Source organism: Phyllobates terribilis, unplaced genomic scaffold (genome assembly GCF_046119375.1).
Source record: "Phyllobates terribilis strain yellow unplaced genomic scaffold, ASM4611937v1 Scaffold_3__8_contigs__length_932513732, whole genome shotgun sequence".
NCBI classification, from domain to species: Eukaryota; Metazoa; Chordata; class Amphibia; order Anura; family Dendrobatidae; genus Phyllobates; species Phyllobates terribilis.
Window position 1 is genome coordinate 418,398,731 of NW_027362763.1, and position 18,345 is coordinate 418,417,075.

Below are 18,345 nucleotides of genomic sequence, written 5' to 3' on the forward strand. Positions count from 1 at the left end.
CTCAGTCTTGCCATAGTGTATGACCTGTGACATGATACAGTCTTCCACAATCTTATCTTTGTAGCAGGGCTTGACTGTTCCTCGCCCAGTTTTAAGCCTCCTAACAGCTGTTTCTGTTTCAATTAGAGGATGTATTTCAACCTACATATGAAAATGATGATCATTATCACCTGTTTGGTATAATTGGTAACACAATGCTCCTACAAAATCCCTGAGTTTGTGCAAGTGTACCTAGAAGAATTGTTGCTGCTATTTTGAAGGTAAAGGGAAGTCACACCAAATATTCATGATTTAGATTTCTTAAAAGTTTATACATTTTGCACTTGACACTTCAATTTTAGAAAGCATTCTTACTTTGCAAAATTATTCTACAGCTGAGCTCCCTAAAACATTTACACAGTACTGCATATAGGCTCCATGTCCATGCACATAGCACCTGACAGCAGTCATAGTGATGCTTTCCTTCACCCTGGTTTTAAATTTGTTGCACTACACCTGAATCTATATTGACTGGCAGTGAGACTTGTTGGTACCCTCTCTGGACCAAGCACACATACACATGACTCTCCAGCTCCACCCTAGCTACAACCCAGCCCCACAAAACCTGTATGACAGCAGAGCCTTGATCACAAAACCTAAAGTAGGGTATATTTATTGAGACATCTCATAAATATTCATATTTTTCTATTAACTGAATCATTATTTCTTTATGCAAATCTTTAAAGGGATATTCTAAAGTTTGGACGTCATCTCCTATTCGTGGGATTGGGGATAACTCCCGATCACTCTGGGTTCGACTAATGGGACCCCCACCAATCTGGAGAACAGAGGCTCAGGGCCATGAGAATGGAGTCATAGCCAATCATGTGCACTGCAGCTGCATTCATTTTTCATGAGAGTGCTGAAGATCAGCGGATCGCTGAGCACAACTATCTCCAGTGGTCCCATTAAGAATGAAACTGAGGGCAGTATGATAGACCACTGCTCCATTCAATGCCCCCTCCATTGACAGAATTATTGGGTTCCCAGTGGTCGGAAACCATTGACCATGGGTAGGGGATAACTTCCGAATATAGAAACATTTATTGATATGAAATCCTGCTTTTCATGGTGATTTGGATCATTTGGCTCCTCTCACCAAAAAGAGCCGACTCTTTTGCACCCCAAATCGCTCCCTATTACCGTATTTTTCGGACCATAAGATGCACTTTTTTCCCCCCAAATTTAGGAGGAAAATGGGGGGGTGCGTCTTATGGTCCGAACCTTACCAGATACTTGCGGTGGTGGTATAGCGGGATCGCAGGGCCGATGCTGCAGAGCGGCGGTGGGTGCGGCGGCGAGGCAGAGCGGCTGTGCGGCGGCGAGGCAGAGTGGATGTGCAGCGCTGCGGCGGGAAGGCAGAGCGGCGGTGGGTGCACAGTGATCTACAGGAAAATGGCCGCCCAAGCCGGTGCATGCACTGTCTGGGAGCTCAGGCGGCCATTTTTCTGTGGATCACAGCTTCATGAAGATGGACACGGCCACTGGAAAGCCGCACCGCAGCACCCACCACCGCTCTGCCGCACAGCTGCACAGCCCTGGCCACCGGGCAGCACTCACAGGCCTGGGACGCTGCCCTGGCCCCATCCGGACCACAGGCCCCAGCCAGACTCCAGCCCCACCACAGGCCCCATCACAGGCCCAGGCCCCAGGCCCCAGCACAGGCCAAGGCCCCACCACAGGCCCAGGCCCCAGGCCCCGCCACAGGCCCCACCACAGGCTCAGGCCCTAGGCCCCACCACAGGCTCCGGCCCAGCAGCATCACACCTCTTCTGCTGCAGCCGCCAGGTTCCTGAGGGAGGGAACTGAGGGCCCTGCGATTCTGCTCCACCACCACCACAAGTTCCCACTGCTGGAGCACCAGCTTCTCGCATCCAGGCTCCACAGCATTCATCCACTTCCGCTGGCTTCCTGAAGGACCCTGCTTCCTGTGACCCTCACTCCAACGACCCCCATGTAAGATACCTATTCAGACTAGAAGACGGACCCATCTTATAAAAAATATATTTTTTCCTATTTACACCCCCAAATTTGGGGTGCGTCTTATGGTCCGGTGCGTCTTATAGTCCAAAAATACGGTATAGTCAGTTGGGTCCAGAAATATTTGGACAGTGACACAAGTTTCAGCATTTTGGCTGTTTACAAAAAACATATTCAAGATACAGTTATATAACCAATATGGGCTTAAAGGTCAGACTCTCAGCTTTAATTTGAGGGCATTGACATCCAAATTTGAATAAGGATTTAGCAATGACAGCTCTTTAATATGTAGCTGCCTCTTTTTAAAAGGACCAAAAGTACTTGGATAATTATCTCACAATCACTTTAATGGGATGCATGGGATTTTCCCTTGTTAATCCATCATCAATTAAGCAAGAAAAGGTCTGGAACTGATTCCAGGTGTGGAATTTGGAAGCTGTTGTGAAGCCACAACATGAGGTCAAATGAGCTCTCAATGGAAGAGACACAGACAATTATTAGGCTGAAAAAAAAAGAAGCAATCCATCAGGGAGATAGCAGAAATGTTAGGAGTGGCCAAATCAACAGTTTAGTACATTCTGCAAAAAAAAAGAGTGCACTGGTAAACATCTAAAGAAACCAGCCCAGTTCTAGAAAAGCATTCTTTTGACAGATGAAACTAAGATCAATCTGTATCAGAATGATGGGAAGAAGAAAGTATGGAGAAGGTTTGAAATGGCTCATGATCTAAAGCACACCACATCCTTCATAAAACATGGTGGAGGCAGTATGATGACATGGGCATACAGGGCTTCCAAGGGCACTGGGTCACTAGTATTTATTGATGATGTGGACTGAAGACAGAAGCAGCAGGATGAATCCTGAAGTGTGCAGGGCTATACTTTCTGCTCAGATTCAACCAAATGCAGCAAGGTTGATAGGACGGCGCTTCACAGTACAGATGGACACTGACCCAAAACATACTGTGAAAGCAAGCCAAGGTTTTTTTAAGACAAAGAAGTGGAATATTCTGCAATGGCCGAGTCAATCACCAAATCTCAACCCCATCGAGCATTAATTTCAAATGCTTAAGACAAAAGTTAAGGCAGAAAGACCCACAAACAAGCAACAACTGAAGTCAGCTGCAGTAAAGGCCTGGCAAAGCATCACAAAGGAGAAAATCCAGAGTTTTGTGACTTCCATGACTTCCAGACTTCAGGCTGTCATTGCTTGCAAAGAATTATCTTAAAAGTATTAAAAAATTAATATTTTATTTATGGTAAAGCTAATTTGTCCAGTTACTTTTGAGACCATGAAATGAGGAGACTTTGTAGAAAAATCGTTACAATTCCTAAACGGATATTTTTGTTCAACCCCTTTAATTAAACCAGAATGTCCACACTTCAATTGCATCTCAATTGTTTCATTTTAAATAACAAATAGTGGCATGCAGTGCCCAAATCATGAAGATTCAGTCACTGTCTAAATATTTATGGACTTAAGTTATTGTATTCACAATAAGGTGATCATATATTTAGAGTAAAATCACAGTAGTCCAATGCAGTAGAGACCCCCACATTTTTAGGCTGGGTAAGCAGGGATTCGGCCCCATCGGCAAGTGAAAACCGTCATTTTACTCCTAGTGAGTCAAGCCATTCGGAAACTGCTACACTGGGATGCGAAGCCCCATCGTTCACATAAGGGAGCTAGCTCTTTGTGCCGAATCGGTTGAGAATGACCCGTCACTAGAAACAAAAGAGGAATACAAGACTTGTGAAATCTTTTTAGGATTTAACTGTCACTTAACTCTAGCACAAGGCCTCATGGACACACTCATACTAATAGAACATCTATAAAAGTCGAGGACCATCATTGGATACCTCTGATTTTATGCAAACGTGAAGTGTCTAAAGCTCTCTAATATAAAGCTCCAGGGAACCCTCCATACATCCCTGGAGCATGCTGCTATACAGTGTGCATGAGGCCAACAGCATCATCTAACACAACAAAACTGGAGCATCTCACATTACACAAGACAAGAACTTGATCACCCATTTTGATTGGTACACTGTTGCAGGTAGACGGAATGAAATGAACTTTGATGCTACCTGACTGTTGTACAGAACAGACATGATTGAACAATATTCTGTAAGGTTTTATACCAGCGAAAACTTGTATATTCTGCAGTGATCCTGATGAATGACTCCGATACATAGGCACTATTCTGCAGGGTAATGTACTAGCAAGAACTTGTATATTCCGCAGTGATCCTAGAATCTCTACAGCAGTGTTACCCCTTAAGCTGTGTGCAATGAAAAGAGCTAAATCAACATTTTAATGAGGCTCAATAGCAGCTGTCTGCAGGGGTTGGAATTTCTAGAGATCACAGATTTGTACATATAGTTTTGCGGTCCTACTACCTTGTTGAGATGTGGATCACGAGTTATGTCATAGCCCCTCTTCCTGGTGTATTGAAAAGTCTTGTTGGCATCCTGGTCTTCCACTTGTTCTTGTTTCACCACTTGAGAAGACATGGCTGGTGCAGATCCAGTAAGCAGGCAGAGTTAGTGACTGTGCTGGTGTAGTGACAGAGCTGATCCTGCTGTAGCTGTGTAGTGTATAGACTGCTAGGTGTGATTGTGTGGTGGTGCAGGCAGAGCTGTCAGGATCAGCTGACAGGTCCTGTGTGACACCAGGGATAGGAGAAGGGAAGTGCTGAGTCACTGGCAGCAGATAGCAGCAGCCCTCTCCTCTGCCTCAAGTCTCCTCTTGCTCTTATTTCATTTTATGCTGTAGTTTCACAGGGCTCTGGGTATTTCGCAATGTAATCACATCTTGATCATGGCTGTTTGCTGCATTGGACTGAGATGCACTGCATTTTCACACTTCCCAGACCGCTCTTTTTCCTATAATGGATCAGTTTGCGGTAAGCGGAGTACAGTACAGCTCTCCAAAATTCCATAGGGACACAACACATGGTTTACCTAGTAAATCATTCATCATGAATAAGTCAGTGTGTTGCTGGCTGTCTAGCATGAACTTTTGTTTCTGGATACTGTTGCTAGGTGAGATGCTTTACTGCTGCTGGACAGGCATTTTTCAAATCAATAATTGAAATTGGATTTGGTTGTAGGGTGAGGGTGGGCATATGTAAGCCCTGGACATGCTTTTTTTTTTTATTTTTTTAAATGTAACGGCCTTTGAGTCGATCTCTAGCCATGGAGACTTGATGGATGATCGATCTGCAGGAAGGTACAGTAGATCTTGTGCTGGCCTAGACCACCAAGGTCTGCTCTGCCATTATCTTGATAGTATCAAGCTTATTCACACACAACGGCTGCACTCTGGTTATGAGGCAGCCAACGACTGCAGCAGCCCTGCTCCAATGCTAATACTCCACGGCACATTTACTAAGACTGACTTTTAGAGCTCATTCACACGTCAGTTTTTATTGTATGCGTGCTATACACGTTTTTCACAGATAACACTTGTACCCATGATAATCTATGGGGTAGTTCACTGTTATTTTTAATAAACTAAAACTATTTTTAGTACAAATCTGATCATGGGGAAGAAAAAGTCACAGTTGCTTGACATTACCTGGTAAATGGATTGGCGATTAATGCTGGGTTTAGACTGCATGATTGCGGCCATTAAATGACCACTGATATATCAAATGCAAGCCAATTGGTTGTTACTAGTGATGAGCGAGCACTCAAATGCTCGGGTACTCGTTGTTCGAGTCGAGCAAATTGGAATTCTCGAGTGCTCGGACCGAGTAACGAGCCCAATGTAAGTCTATGGGAAACTCAAGCATTTTTTCCGGCGGCTCCCCTGGCGGTATGCAGAGGGCCTAAAAATTGCCCAAATCGACGGGAACGGCATGGGGAAGCATTTCTGACTCCCAGGTCACTGCTGTCAACAACGTTGTCAGAGTATTACACCACTTTTACGGACTCACAATAAAACATACAAAAACGAAACCAAAATGGATTTTCCTGGGAAATATGTTAAGGAACATCCTTTCCAGGGTAAGGACTTGTATAAGGCAAAATAAATAACCAAAAACAAAAATGTTCCTCCACACCTTGGGCTATGTTCACACATAGTGTTTTTGATGCGTTTTTTCACTTTTGCATTGCTTTCAACCAAGACAAATACATTCACTGGGAAATGTCATTTTAACATTTTACAACCTTATCTGGCCATGTGGTATGTGACACATCATCAGACACATCCTGTTTCATTTATGATGGAGGGACTCTGAAAGTCACAAAGACCTTTTTTATAGGGCCATCAGGCGGCCCTTACTATTCTTAAAGGGCCAGCAGTCTGCTATGCTTTGTTGTTCCCATTATTAACGAGTGGGTCTCCTATACTGTTATTGTATATGCAAGGGCTGCCAAAAATTTGGACGCAACCCAATATCCCTTTGAAGAGATATAGAGGAGCGTCTCAGTAAAAAAAATGCTCCCATTATAAAGGAACGGGTTTCCTATATTGGTAATGCCCATGGTGTGACTGCAAGGGCTGCCAAAATTTGGGAAAAACTCCACTAACAATTTAAAAGCTCATACAGCTGGGCCACAGTAACAACATGTTCGCATTAGAAAGGAGAGGGTCTGCTATTCAGTGATAGGGTATGCAGTGAGTCCAACGGCTGCCAAAATTTAGGAAAACCCCCACTAACAATTTAAAGACACATACAGCTGGGCCACAGTAATGAGTACGACATGTCCTCATTAGAAAGGAGAGGGTCTGCCATTCAGCAACAGCTGCCAAAAATTTGGAAGAACTCCAATGCCCCTTGCAAGAGACATAGAGGTCGGAGGGCCTCCTGCAAAAAATGCTCCCATTATTAGGAAGTGTGTCTCGCATACTGTTTGCCTGTGCAGTGAAGCAATGGCTGCCAAAAATTTGGAGGAACTCCAATGCCCCTTGCAAGAGACGTAGAGGTTGAAGGGTCTCCTGAAAGCAATATTCCCATTATTAAGAAGTGTGTCTCCCATACTGTTTGCCTATGCAGTGAAGCAACGGCTGCCAAAAATTTGGAGGAACTCCAATGCCCCTTGCAAGAGACGTAGATATGTTGATATGGTACATATGGTGGTGATATGGTGGTGGAGGATGAGGATGCGGAGAAGGAGAAGGACAAGAGCAAATAGAAAAAAATCAAGAAGCGTATACCCATGTCTGGGTGTGAAGACAGAAGCGCATGGGAATAGAGTTAGACCTCCCAAAAAAAAGGCACTGTATTTGAGTTTATGTTACGCTGCTATCATTCGGTGGTGTTGAGAAGTCTGGCCCAATCCAGCCCTTGTACATTTTTATAAGAGTCAGCCTGTCAGCATTTTCAGTTGACAGACGGATGCGCCTGTAGCACCCCGAGGGCTCGGCTGCTACAGGGGTATTGCACCTCGAACCAGAGGTGTGGTATTCCACTCCCGGGTAAGGATGGAGTGTGGACTGGAACTCTGTTAGCTGCATGCACCACATACATCCCATTTCCGGGGGACAGATTAACGGTACTCCCACCAGATAGATGTGCAGGTACGACAGCGTCTGTCCCTGGCTGGAGTGGGAGGGGGGGAGGAATATCCCAGTGGTGCAGGAGCAGAGAGGGGAGGGACTCTGGGCATAGGAAGGAGCCCATTGGTGGCTAGTCACCTGGGCTCGGGTGTCAGAGGGAGTATAAAAGGTGGGCACCATCTTAGGAGAGAGTCAGTTCAGTCAGACAGAAGAAGAGGAGAAGAGTAGTGACGGAGCAGCAGCCCTGTCTGGGTGCTGCTCCTGAAGGGAGCAAGAGAGAGAAAGACAAGAGGAAAGGAACAAGGAAGGAATGGAACCTGGAGAAAGGCCCAGAGACATGAAGGAAGAGGGAACCCTGAGATCCCACGAGTGAGCTAAAACGGGTGAAGGGTTGGCAGATCAGGGTACCGGATCCCGAACTGGTGGAGGCCACTTATCCTCAGCCAGGAACCGGAGGTCGTGGCCACGTCTTGGCGCGACCACTCACTACACTCACCACGAAGGCACGCCACATAGGGTCAGGGAAACCGGAGATAGGTTTCGCCACCAGAAGGCCCGAGGAAGCTGGACATGGGTGGGTCCCTAGTGGGGACGGCCAGAGAAAGGAACGGAGAAAGGAGTTCAAGGTCACACTCTGGAACTGCCTGGGGGTTGGTCGAGCCCCGTACCTGGTGGACGCAGCACGGCTCGGGTCGTCATCACCTGCAGGACTGACACTGATAACATCTGTGAGTAAAGCATTGAAAACTGCCATCAGTCTCTGTGTTCCATCGTACTACCAGCACTAAAGGTACCGGGACGCCCTTTCTATCACTCCCTTCACCCGTACCAGCTGCCCTGAGGCCATACCTCTCCCGTTGGGGGTTATACCACCATTGCTGCACACATACCACCGGCCTCAGCGGACTGTTCTGCAGCGGCGGCCTTGCGGCCGCAAATCAACGGGTGGCGTAGTCGACACTTAAACAACATCTACTGCCATAGACTGCCATTTAGTTTGACACCCTGGGCACGGACCGGGTCCCCGCCACTCGGAGACTACTAACCCCATCGGATCCGGCTCCGGGTATTCCCCCGCGCACACGTGCGCCGCACTACAGCACAGGCCCAGGGGCGCGTCAACTTTTGGCGTAGTCGGCAGGATCTCGTGCCCGTAACCACCGGGTACTGCGTGCCTGAAAAAGAGACTTTTTACTTACCTGTGGTGAAGTTTCCCGCCGTCCGGAGTCGTTTCCCGCCATCCGGAGCCGATTCCCGCCATCCGACGCCATCTTCTGCCTTCTTCCCGCCATCCGTGGAGTTTTCCCGCCATTGGGCGCCATCTTGAGGACGCCGCGCGAGAAGAAGAGGGGTGTGGACTCCGAGAGCCCGCGAGAACTGAAGCCCCGCCTCACGTCCGGACGTTGCGTAAGGTCCTGGAAGGAGCTCAGTGACGCCGACGTCACAGGAGCGCGACGGAAGGTCCTCAACCCTGACGATCCACTGCGGAGCCGCGGCCTATGGAAGAGGATCATCGCCAGGTAGGCCACGGTCCACTAGGGGGGAGGAGGATGTCGGATACGGAGGAGAGCTTCACCGCCACAGCCGCCATACCAGATTGCAGAGCTGCTAGCGGTGCTCCAGAAGGAAGAACCGGAGTACGCGCAGGCCGCACTGGAAGAGCTGAACAGGAGGATGATCTGGGCGCAACGAGACGTGCTCGCCGGGTGGAAGGAGGAGTTGACCCGGCGCACGCTGACCTGCCAACCGGAGGTGCAGCCACCATCCAGCACCGCGTCGATCCCGAGAGGCAGCAGAAGCGGATCGGAGGCCGAGGACGACGCCGCGGGGGAGGCCGCAACGACAAGTAAGGGGGATGCCGTTACTCCGGGCCCTGAGGCCGCGGACCTGCCCCTACCTCCCGCCGCGGGACCCGAAGCTCTGGGTGCCGCACCGCCCACCGTACCTCCACCACCAGTAGTCAGCCCTCCAGCAGCAAGCTCTGCAGCGGAGCCTAGCCCTGAACCGTGCTCCCCAACAACGGGCACGATCAGAAAGTCACCGGCCTGGTTAAAAGGCCGAGTGCCCGTGGGCGCTGCACCCCAGCCGGGGCCCCCAGTCGTGCCATCATTGGGGAAAGACCTGTATGAGCAGCACACCTGCCCAGATGGGACACCATTCGTCTGGCCGCCTGAGTACACCAACCCCCGCTCCAGGAAGAGTCATCCCGTAGGAGCAAGGGCCCCAGATGAACCGCTAATCCCAGCTCCGGAGCCCGTGGACCTCTCTTCACCCCGCTGGAGGACGCCCAATTCGAGGGGGACCCCACTGGAGAAGACCTGATGGGGTTCACTCAGGAGACCCGGGCGGGCGCCGCCCGGCGCTATGAGACCTGCCGCCAACAACTGGCAACGTTTGAGCGGGAGCGGAGAGAGAGGAAAGTGAAGGAGGAGTGGCTCCACATTAAAAACGTGGAGCAGAAGACAAGGACCCGCCAGGACCCACCCCGTACAGCTCACGGTCCCCGAGTCACCGGGACTGTTGTTAAGTTTCACATGGCATGTGGCTGGGGCATCATTCAAGACCTGAAGACCATAGGCCAGGTGTTTGTAAACAGGAGCGACGTAGAGTCCCACCTAACGGAGGGGCACAGTGGACGGGTCTGAACCTGAGGAAGAGAAAGGAGCGTGTGGAGCACACCGTTAATCGTAAACGGTAAAAGAGGAGATGTAAATAGTTACCCGACCGGGTATAAGGACTGTTGTGGGACTGTTTCCACTAAGAGTGTGGTCCCCGTTGGGACAGAAAGAGAACTGTTGCCTATTTTTGCCCTAATCCCTAACCTGACCGAGGACTGAGAGCGGCCAGATCCCAAGATCCCAAGAACCCGAGAATTCAAGAATGTTTTATTTGAGAATGCCTTAATGTGAAATTTGATATGATGCCAAAGTTTTACATAGTGTTTTTGTAAAAGAGTTCCGGTGGCATTAGCCAGCTGTTGAGAAAACCTCCCATAAAGGGATGGATGAAAGTTGATGTGTTTTATGTGTACGTACACTTTAAAAATTGTTTTTACTCTATTTCAGCCCGAGGACGTGCTGTGGTTTACCAGGGGGGAATGTAGCACCCCGAGGGCTCGGCTGCTACAGGGGTATTGCACCTCGAACCAGAGGTGTGGTATTCCACTCCCGGGTAAGGATGGAGTGTGGACTGGAACTCTGTTAGCTGCATGCACCACATACATCCCATTTCCGGGGGACAGATCAACGGTACTCCCACCAGATAGATGTGCAGGTACGACAGCGTCTGTCCCTGGCTGGAGTGGGAGGGGGGGAGGAATATCCCAGTGGTGCAGGAGCAGAGAGGGGAGGGACTCTGGGCATAGGAAGGAGCCCATTGGTAGCTAGTCACCTGGGCTCGGGTGTCAGAGGGAGTATAAAAGGTGGGCACCATCTTAGGAGAGAGTCAGTTCAGTCAGACAGAAGAAGAGGAGAAGAGTAGTGACAGGGAGCAGCAGCCCTGTCTGGGTGCTGCTCCTGAAGGGAGCAAGAGAGAGAAAGACAAGAGGAAAGGAACAAGGAAGGAATGGAACCTGGAGAAAGGCCCAGAGACATGAAGGAAGAGGGAACCCTGAGATCCCACGAGTGAGCTAAAACGGGTGAAGGGTTGGCAGATCAGGGTACCGGATCCCGAACTGGTGGAGGCCACTTATCCTCAGCCAGGAACCGGAGGTCGTGGCCACGTCTTGGCGCGACCACTCACTACACTCACCACGAAGGCACGCCACATAGGGTCAGGGAAACCGGAGATAGGTTTCGCCACCAGAAGGCCCGAGGAAGCTGGACATGGGTGGGTCCCTAGTGGGGACGGCCAGAGAAAGGAACGGAGAAAGGAGTTCAAGGTCACACTCTGGAACTGCCTGGGGGTTGGTCGAGCCCCGTACCTGGTGGACGCAGCACGGCTCGGGTCGTCATCACCTGCAGGACTGACACTGATAACATCTGTGAGTAAAGCATTGAAAACTGCCATCAGTCTCTGTGTTCCATCGTACTACCAGCACTAAAGGTACCGGGACGCCCTTTCTATCACTCCCTTCACCCGTACCAGCTGCCCTGAGGCCATACCTCTCCCGTTGGGGGTTATACCACCATTGCTGCACACATACCACCGGCCTCAGCGGACTGTTCTGCAGCGGTGGCCTTGCGGCCGCAAATCAACGGGTGGCGTAGTCGACACTTAAACAACATCTACTGCCATAGACTGCCATTTAGTTTGACACCCTGGGCACGGACCGGGTCCCCGCCACTCGGAGACTACTAACCCCATCGGATCCGGCTCCGGGTATTCCCCCGCGCACACGTGCGCCGCACTACAGCACAGGCCCAGGGGCGCGTCACGCCTATCGGTTAAAATTCCACCAGCGGCACTAAAAACCCGCTCTGACAAAACGCTTGCAGCAGGGCAGGCTAGGACCTTCAAGGCGTAGAGAGCCAGTTCATACCACTTGTCCAGCTTGGATATCCAATAATTATAAGGTACAGAGGAATCACGGAGGACGTTGGTATGGTCGGCAAGGTACTCCCTTACCATTTTCCGAAACCTTTCCTTCCATTAGAGAATACACCACGCCTCAGGGCCTGTGAAATGGGAGGGTCTGAGAAAACTGTCCCAGAACTTTAACAGTGTTCCCCTGCCTCTGATGGATTGCATTTGTGTCTCTCTTGCCTGTACTCCTTGGTTGTCCAACGAACTGTGACCTCTGCCGCCAGCGTTTTAAGATGGGAATTTTTAAAATAATTCCACAACAGGGGCCTTCTCATACTGCCCCATTTTATTAGGCCTATCCTGCAAGGGAATAAGAGACAGAAAGTTGTCCTTGTAGCGTTGGTCTAGAAGTGTCACCAACCAGTAATGACTGTCACCCAAAATTTGGACAATGCGAGGGTCACGGGAAAGGCAGCGTAACATAAACCCAGCCATGTGTGCCAAACTGCAAAGAGGCAAGACTTCCGTGTCCTCATCAAGAGGACGACTGACCATGCTCTCCTCCTCATCCTCTTCCTCCCTGTCCTCAGGCCATCCACGCTGAACAGATGGTATGACAGTTGTGCAGGTAGTACCGTCTATAGAGCAGGAAACTAGCTCCTGTTCTTCCTCCTCCTCCTCCTCTTTCTCATTGTCACCCAATCCACGTTGGGGTGAGATGAGACTGGGCTGTGTGGAATCACCCTGTATGGTTCCTTGCTCCATCTCATGGTGCTCCACCTGCAATGCATCCTCTTTAATTGTGAGCATAGAGCATTTCAGAAGACAGAGAAGCGGGATGGTGACGCTAATTATGGCGTCATCGCCGCTCACCATCTTGGTGTAGTCCTCAAAGTTTTGTAGGATGGTACAAATGTCTGACATCCATGTCCACTCCTGAGGTTTTATGTGTGGAGTCTGACCTGAATACTGACAACCTTGTTGATGCTGGTAGTCAACAACTGCCCTCTTCTGCTCACAAATCCTTCCCAACATCTGCAGTGTAGAGTTCCAACGCGTGGGGACATCACACACCAGTCTGTGATCCGGAAGCTGCAAACGCTGCTGAAACACAGCAAGGACGGCGAAAGCTGTAGCAGACTTTCTAAAATGGGCACTCAGGCGGCGTACTTTGACAATCAGATCCAACAGATCCGGGTAGGTTTTGAGAAACCGCTGAACCACGAGGTTAAGCACATGGGGCAGGCATAGTACGTGTGTGAGCTCGCCTCAGAACCGCCACCAGGTTCCAGCTATTGTCACACATGACCATGCCGGGCAGTAAGGTCAGCGGTGTCAGCCACAGAGCTGTCCACAACTCTTCAGCATTGTGTGGTTTGTCACCTAAGCATATTAGCTTCAGCACAGCCTGTTGCCGATTGGCCGAGGCAGTGCTGCCGTGCTTCCAGCTTGCGACTGATGTGGTCATTTTGGAGATGGAAGCTGAAGAGGAGGAGGAGGTGCAGGAGCTGTAGAATGTGGGGCAACTCTGATTGACCCAGGGCCGGCAATCCTCGGCGTCAGGAGGACGTGTTCCATCCCAAGGTCCGACTGGGTCCTGGCTTCCACTATATTAACCCAGTGTGCCAAAGCGAGATGTACCGTCCCTGCCCACAAGCACTTGTCCACATGTCCGTGGTTAGGTGGACTTTCCCAGTAACTGAGTTGTTGAGGGCACATCTAATGTTGTGGGACGCGTGCTCGTGTAATGCGGGGACGGCACACCAGGAGAAATAATGGCGGCTGGAGACCGAGTACCGAGGGATGGCAGCCGCCATCAGGCTGCGGAAAGCTTCCGTCTTTATGAGCCTAAAAGGCAACATTTCGGGCACAAGCATTCGCGATATGTGTGAATTTAGTAGTGTGGCTGTAACATCCCTGGCGTCGTGCTTGCATAGTGCACCACCTCCCACTATGCAAGACCGCAATCTTACCTGTCAGTCCAGCCTGCAAATCTTGCTCCAGTTCATGCTGTGTGCATGCATCTTGACTGACTGCTTAGGGCGGCGGCCCGGTTACTTCCTGATTCTTATAGCTGCTGTGGGCGCACCCCTAATGCGTCTCCAGCCTATTGCTGTGAGTCACTGGATATTTAACCCCCCTCCACCCAGTAGGAGGTGCCTAAGCAATACTAACATTCAGTGTGCTCCTTGACTCTGAAGTTGCCAGGCCCAGTTCTGCTTCTTGTCTGTTTCCGCCATCTCTGGGGGCTGCATACCCAGAACTGTTATCTGTGACTTCTGTCCGTTTCCGCCATCTCTGGGGGCTGCATACCCAGATCTGTTATCTGTGACTTCTTGTCCGTTTCCGTCATCTCTGGGGGCTGTATACCCAGGCTCGTTCTTGTATCTCTTTGCAGTAGCAGTTCCTGTCTGAACTGTATCCTTACCTGTTTGTCTCTATGTCCGTACCTTCCCTTTTTCTGCAGTATCTGAACCTGCACCTAACTCCAACTCGTTGTGTCTTTACTTCTGTTTGTGAGTTTTGTGTCCACTCGCTACTTCATAGGAAGTACCTTGTGTGTATCTGGTTCTGCTTGTCCCTTTTCCCTTCCTCCGTATCTTCCTGTATTTTCCAGTCTGTTCCATGTGAACAGAGCCCTGTCCTCTCTGCCTTGCCCACCGCTCCGGCGGTTTCTCTCTGCTCTGACTTGCCCATCGCTCCGGCGGTTTCCCTCTGCTCTGCCTTACCCACCGCTCCAGCGGTTTCTCTCTGCTCTTACTTGCCCGCTCCGGCGGCTTCCCTCTGCTCTGCCTTACCCACCACTTCGGCGGCTTCTTTCTGCTCTGCCTTACCCACCACTTCGGCGGCTTCTTTCTGCTCTGACTTACCCACCGCTCCGGCGGCTTCTCTCTGCTCTGCCTTACCCACTGCTCCGGCGGTTTCTCTCTGCTCTACCTTGCCCACCGCTCCGGCGGTTCCGCTCTGCTCTGCCTTGTCCACCGCACCTGCGGTTTCTCTCTGCTCTGCCTTGTCCTCCGCTCTGGCGGTTTCGCTTTACTCTGCTTGTCTACCGCATCTGCAGCTCTGTACCTGTCTCCCAGTCTGTACTGGACCCTATCCAGCCTGCGCTCCAACCTGCTAGTACCTCCCGGTCTGCACTCCAGCCGTGCTTGCCAGTATCTCCCTGTCTGCATACCAGCCGTGCTTGCCAGTGCCCACCTGTCTGCATACCAGCCGTGCTTGCCAGTGCTCACCTGTCTGCATACCAGCCGTGCTTACCAGTGCCCACCTGTCTGCATACCAGCCGTACTTGGCAATACCCACCTGCCTGTATGCCATTCTAACCTGCCTGTTCCTGCATTCCCCGGTGTGGGTCAACAACTGTGACCGGGGTCTGACCTGGAGTCGCACCTGGTCCCTCTGCTCGGTTCCTCCTTGGTCCACGGAGTCGACTAAGCCGCCGTGCGACCTTGGTCGGATCGGGTTGATACTTAGTTACGCCCCTCCAGGCACTCCTCGGTTCATGGTACAGTGGGATCACTAATCACGCTCACGCCAGTCAGTCTGGGCGCGAGCGTAACAGTGGCCTGTTATCTGCGTATTTGTGCTTGCGTTCCAAGGACTGGGGTAGGGACAACTGAACGCTGTACTGGGGCAAGGACGTGCTTGCTGATGGTGCTTGTTGAGAGTGTTCAACGACAGGTGCAGGGTGGGAGACATCTTGGCATGCGTTATGGACAGGGGATTGGCGTGCACGCACAACAGCGGAACAAGCAGTGGTGTCACCCGCAGACACTGTTGCTGGACCCTGGGGTTCGGCCCACTTAGTTGGGTGCTTTGCTGCCATGTGCCTGATCATGCTGGTGGTGGTCAGGCTGGTAGTTTTGCTACCCCTGCTGATGCTGGCCTGGCAGGTGGTGCAAATGGCCTTTTTGGGGTTATCTGCAGAGTCTTTAAAAAATAACCAGATTCGGGAAGACCTAACAGTTGTACTGGCAACTTCTGTCGTGTTGGCGTTACGAGGAACGCTTTCCCGCCTTGTGTCTGCGGCCACCACACTGCTTCTTCCTGCCTGTTGTGGTGCTACCCCTCCCTCCCCCTGTGTGCTGCTGTCCTCGCTCTGTATGTCTCCCTGCCAGGTTGAGTCAGTTACTATATCATCCACCACCTCGTCTTCCACTTCCGCACCCTGGTCCTCCTCCTGACTTTCTGGTAATTGTGTCTCATCATCATCCACCTCTTGCTACAGTAATTGCACTTTCCCACTGTCACCTTCGTGTGACCGTGGCTGCTCCAATATTTGGGCATCGCTACACGCGTTCTCCTCTTGACTCGCTTAAAGCTGGCTGTGCGAGAGGCCCGAATCTACTAATGGAAAAGTGAACAGCTCTTCGGAGTGTCCAAGTGTGGGATCAGTTGTCTCCGGGCACTCGGCATGGTGGGAGGAAGGAGGATCAGGGTGAGGAATATGCAGTCCAGACTCACGGCTACTGAGACTTGACCGTGTGGAAGACTGGGTGGTGGTGGTGGCTAAGTGCCTGCAAGCATTATCTGCTATCCAACCAATAACCTTTGGACACTGCTCTGTGTTCAATAGTGGTGTTCTGTGGTGTCCTCTAGTAATTGGGATAGGAAGGTCGAGCGACAAGATGTGGGTGTTTGTTGTGGCACAATTTCAGCTTGCCCACAGCAACGTCCTCAGCCTCTGCATGCATCATCACCATCACGTCCACTTTCCCGTCCCTTGCCACGCACCTTGCCCATTTTAAATGGAGGACAATATTTTCCACGTTCACGAGAAATGGCTGATTTTGAAACTCAGTTATATGTGATACGTCTGACAGAGAACCACAATTTTAAATAGCAGGCCTGTAATTTGCTAATGCTATTCTTCACAGACACCTAGTGTGAATAGCTTGACCAACACACTGCAACGTAATGAAGATGGAAGAAATGTCTGATTTTGGAACACTCTTATAGGTGTTATAGTGGGGAAAAAAATTATTTAGTCAGCAACCAATTGTGCAAGTTCTCCCACTTAAAAAGATGAGAGAGGCCTGTAATTGACATCATAGGTAGACCTCAACTATGAGAGACAAAATGAGAAAACAAATCCTGAAAATCACATTGTCTGATTTGGAAAGAATTTTTTTTCAAATTTTGGTTTAAAATAAGTATTTGGTCAATTACAAACAAACAAGATTTCAGACTCTCACAGACCTGTAACTTCTTCTTTAAGAGGCTCCTCTGTCCTCCATTCATTACCTGTAGTACTGGCACCTGTTTGAACTTGTTATCAGTATGAAAGACACCTGTCCGCAACCTCAAACAGTCACACTCCAAACTCCACTATAGTGAAGACCAAAGAGCTGTCGAAGGACACCACAAACAAAATTGTAGCCCTGCACCAGGCTGGGAAGACTGAATCTGCAATAGGCAAGCAGCTTGCTGTGAAGAAATCAACTGTGGGAGCAATAATTAGAAAATGGAAGACATACAAGACCACTGATAATCTCTCTCGATCTCGGGCTCTGCACAAGATCTCAAAATGATCCAAGAACGGTGAGCAAAAATCCCAGAACTACACGGGGGACCTAGTGAATGACCTGCAGAGACCTGGGACCAACGTTACACAGGCTACCATCAGTAACACACTACGACGCCAGGGACTCAGATCCTGCAGTGCCAGACCTGTCCCCCTGCTATATATATATTTTGTGGAATACCTATACTAACTATTAAGAAGCAAATCTCTCCCTGACGCATCAGCAGCTCTCCCTACTCTGCCTGGTTCCGGAGTAGACTGTTATGAGCATGGCGGCGCCCAGTCATATATACACCTGATGATGCTGTGCGGCCAGCCAATCACTGTAATGCCCACAACCAACCTGGCTACCTCATTACAGTGCATGGCAGGCAATCCCTGCATGTTCATTGGCTCTCTAAAGAGCACCAAACATGCAGGGAGGGGACCCGAGTTCCCGTCCAAGCAACCCGGAAATGCTCGCCGAGCGCCAAGCTCATCGAGCACAGTGATACTCGGGCGAGTACCAAGCAGTGGCGAGAACGTTCGCTCATCACTAATTGTTATATAGCCTGTATAGACAGGCTGGCCACAATTCTACAGTATGAACACTGAACAATTGCTGCTATAATCGTTCTGTCTCCATAGAGGAGGGGTGGGTAATTTTTTTTTCTGCCAAGGGCCATTTGGATATTTATACCATCCTTCAGGGGACGTACAAATTGTGCACTAACTCCGCACACAAAGTACGTCCTGATGCTAGCACTGGTGTCAGGATGTAATCTTTCATTGCACGCGCCTCAACGTTCAGTAGAGAACACTGCGTGTGCTCACAGAGCAAGAAGAAA

The 18,345-nt window shown here is 50.2% G+C and overlaps 1 protein-coding gene across 1 annotated transcript in view; it reads right to left on the reverse strand.

Moving 5' to 3' along the window:
• ME1 (malic enzyme 1) overlaps positions 1-4,733 on the reverse strand; it is a 400,967-nt gene extending 396,234 nt beyond the window's left edge. The window contains exon 1 of the mRNA XM_073675637.1: positions 4,419-4,733. Coding sequence (XP_073531738.1) covers positions 4,419-4,532 — 114 coding nt within the window. The 5' untranslated portion in view covers positions 4,533-4,733. The remainder of the gene's footprint in view (positions 1-4,418) is intronic.
• Between the last annotated feature and the right edge of the window lie 13,612 nt (positions 4,734-18,345).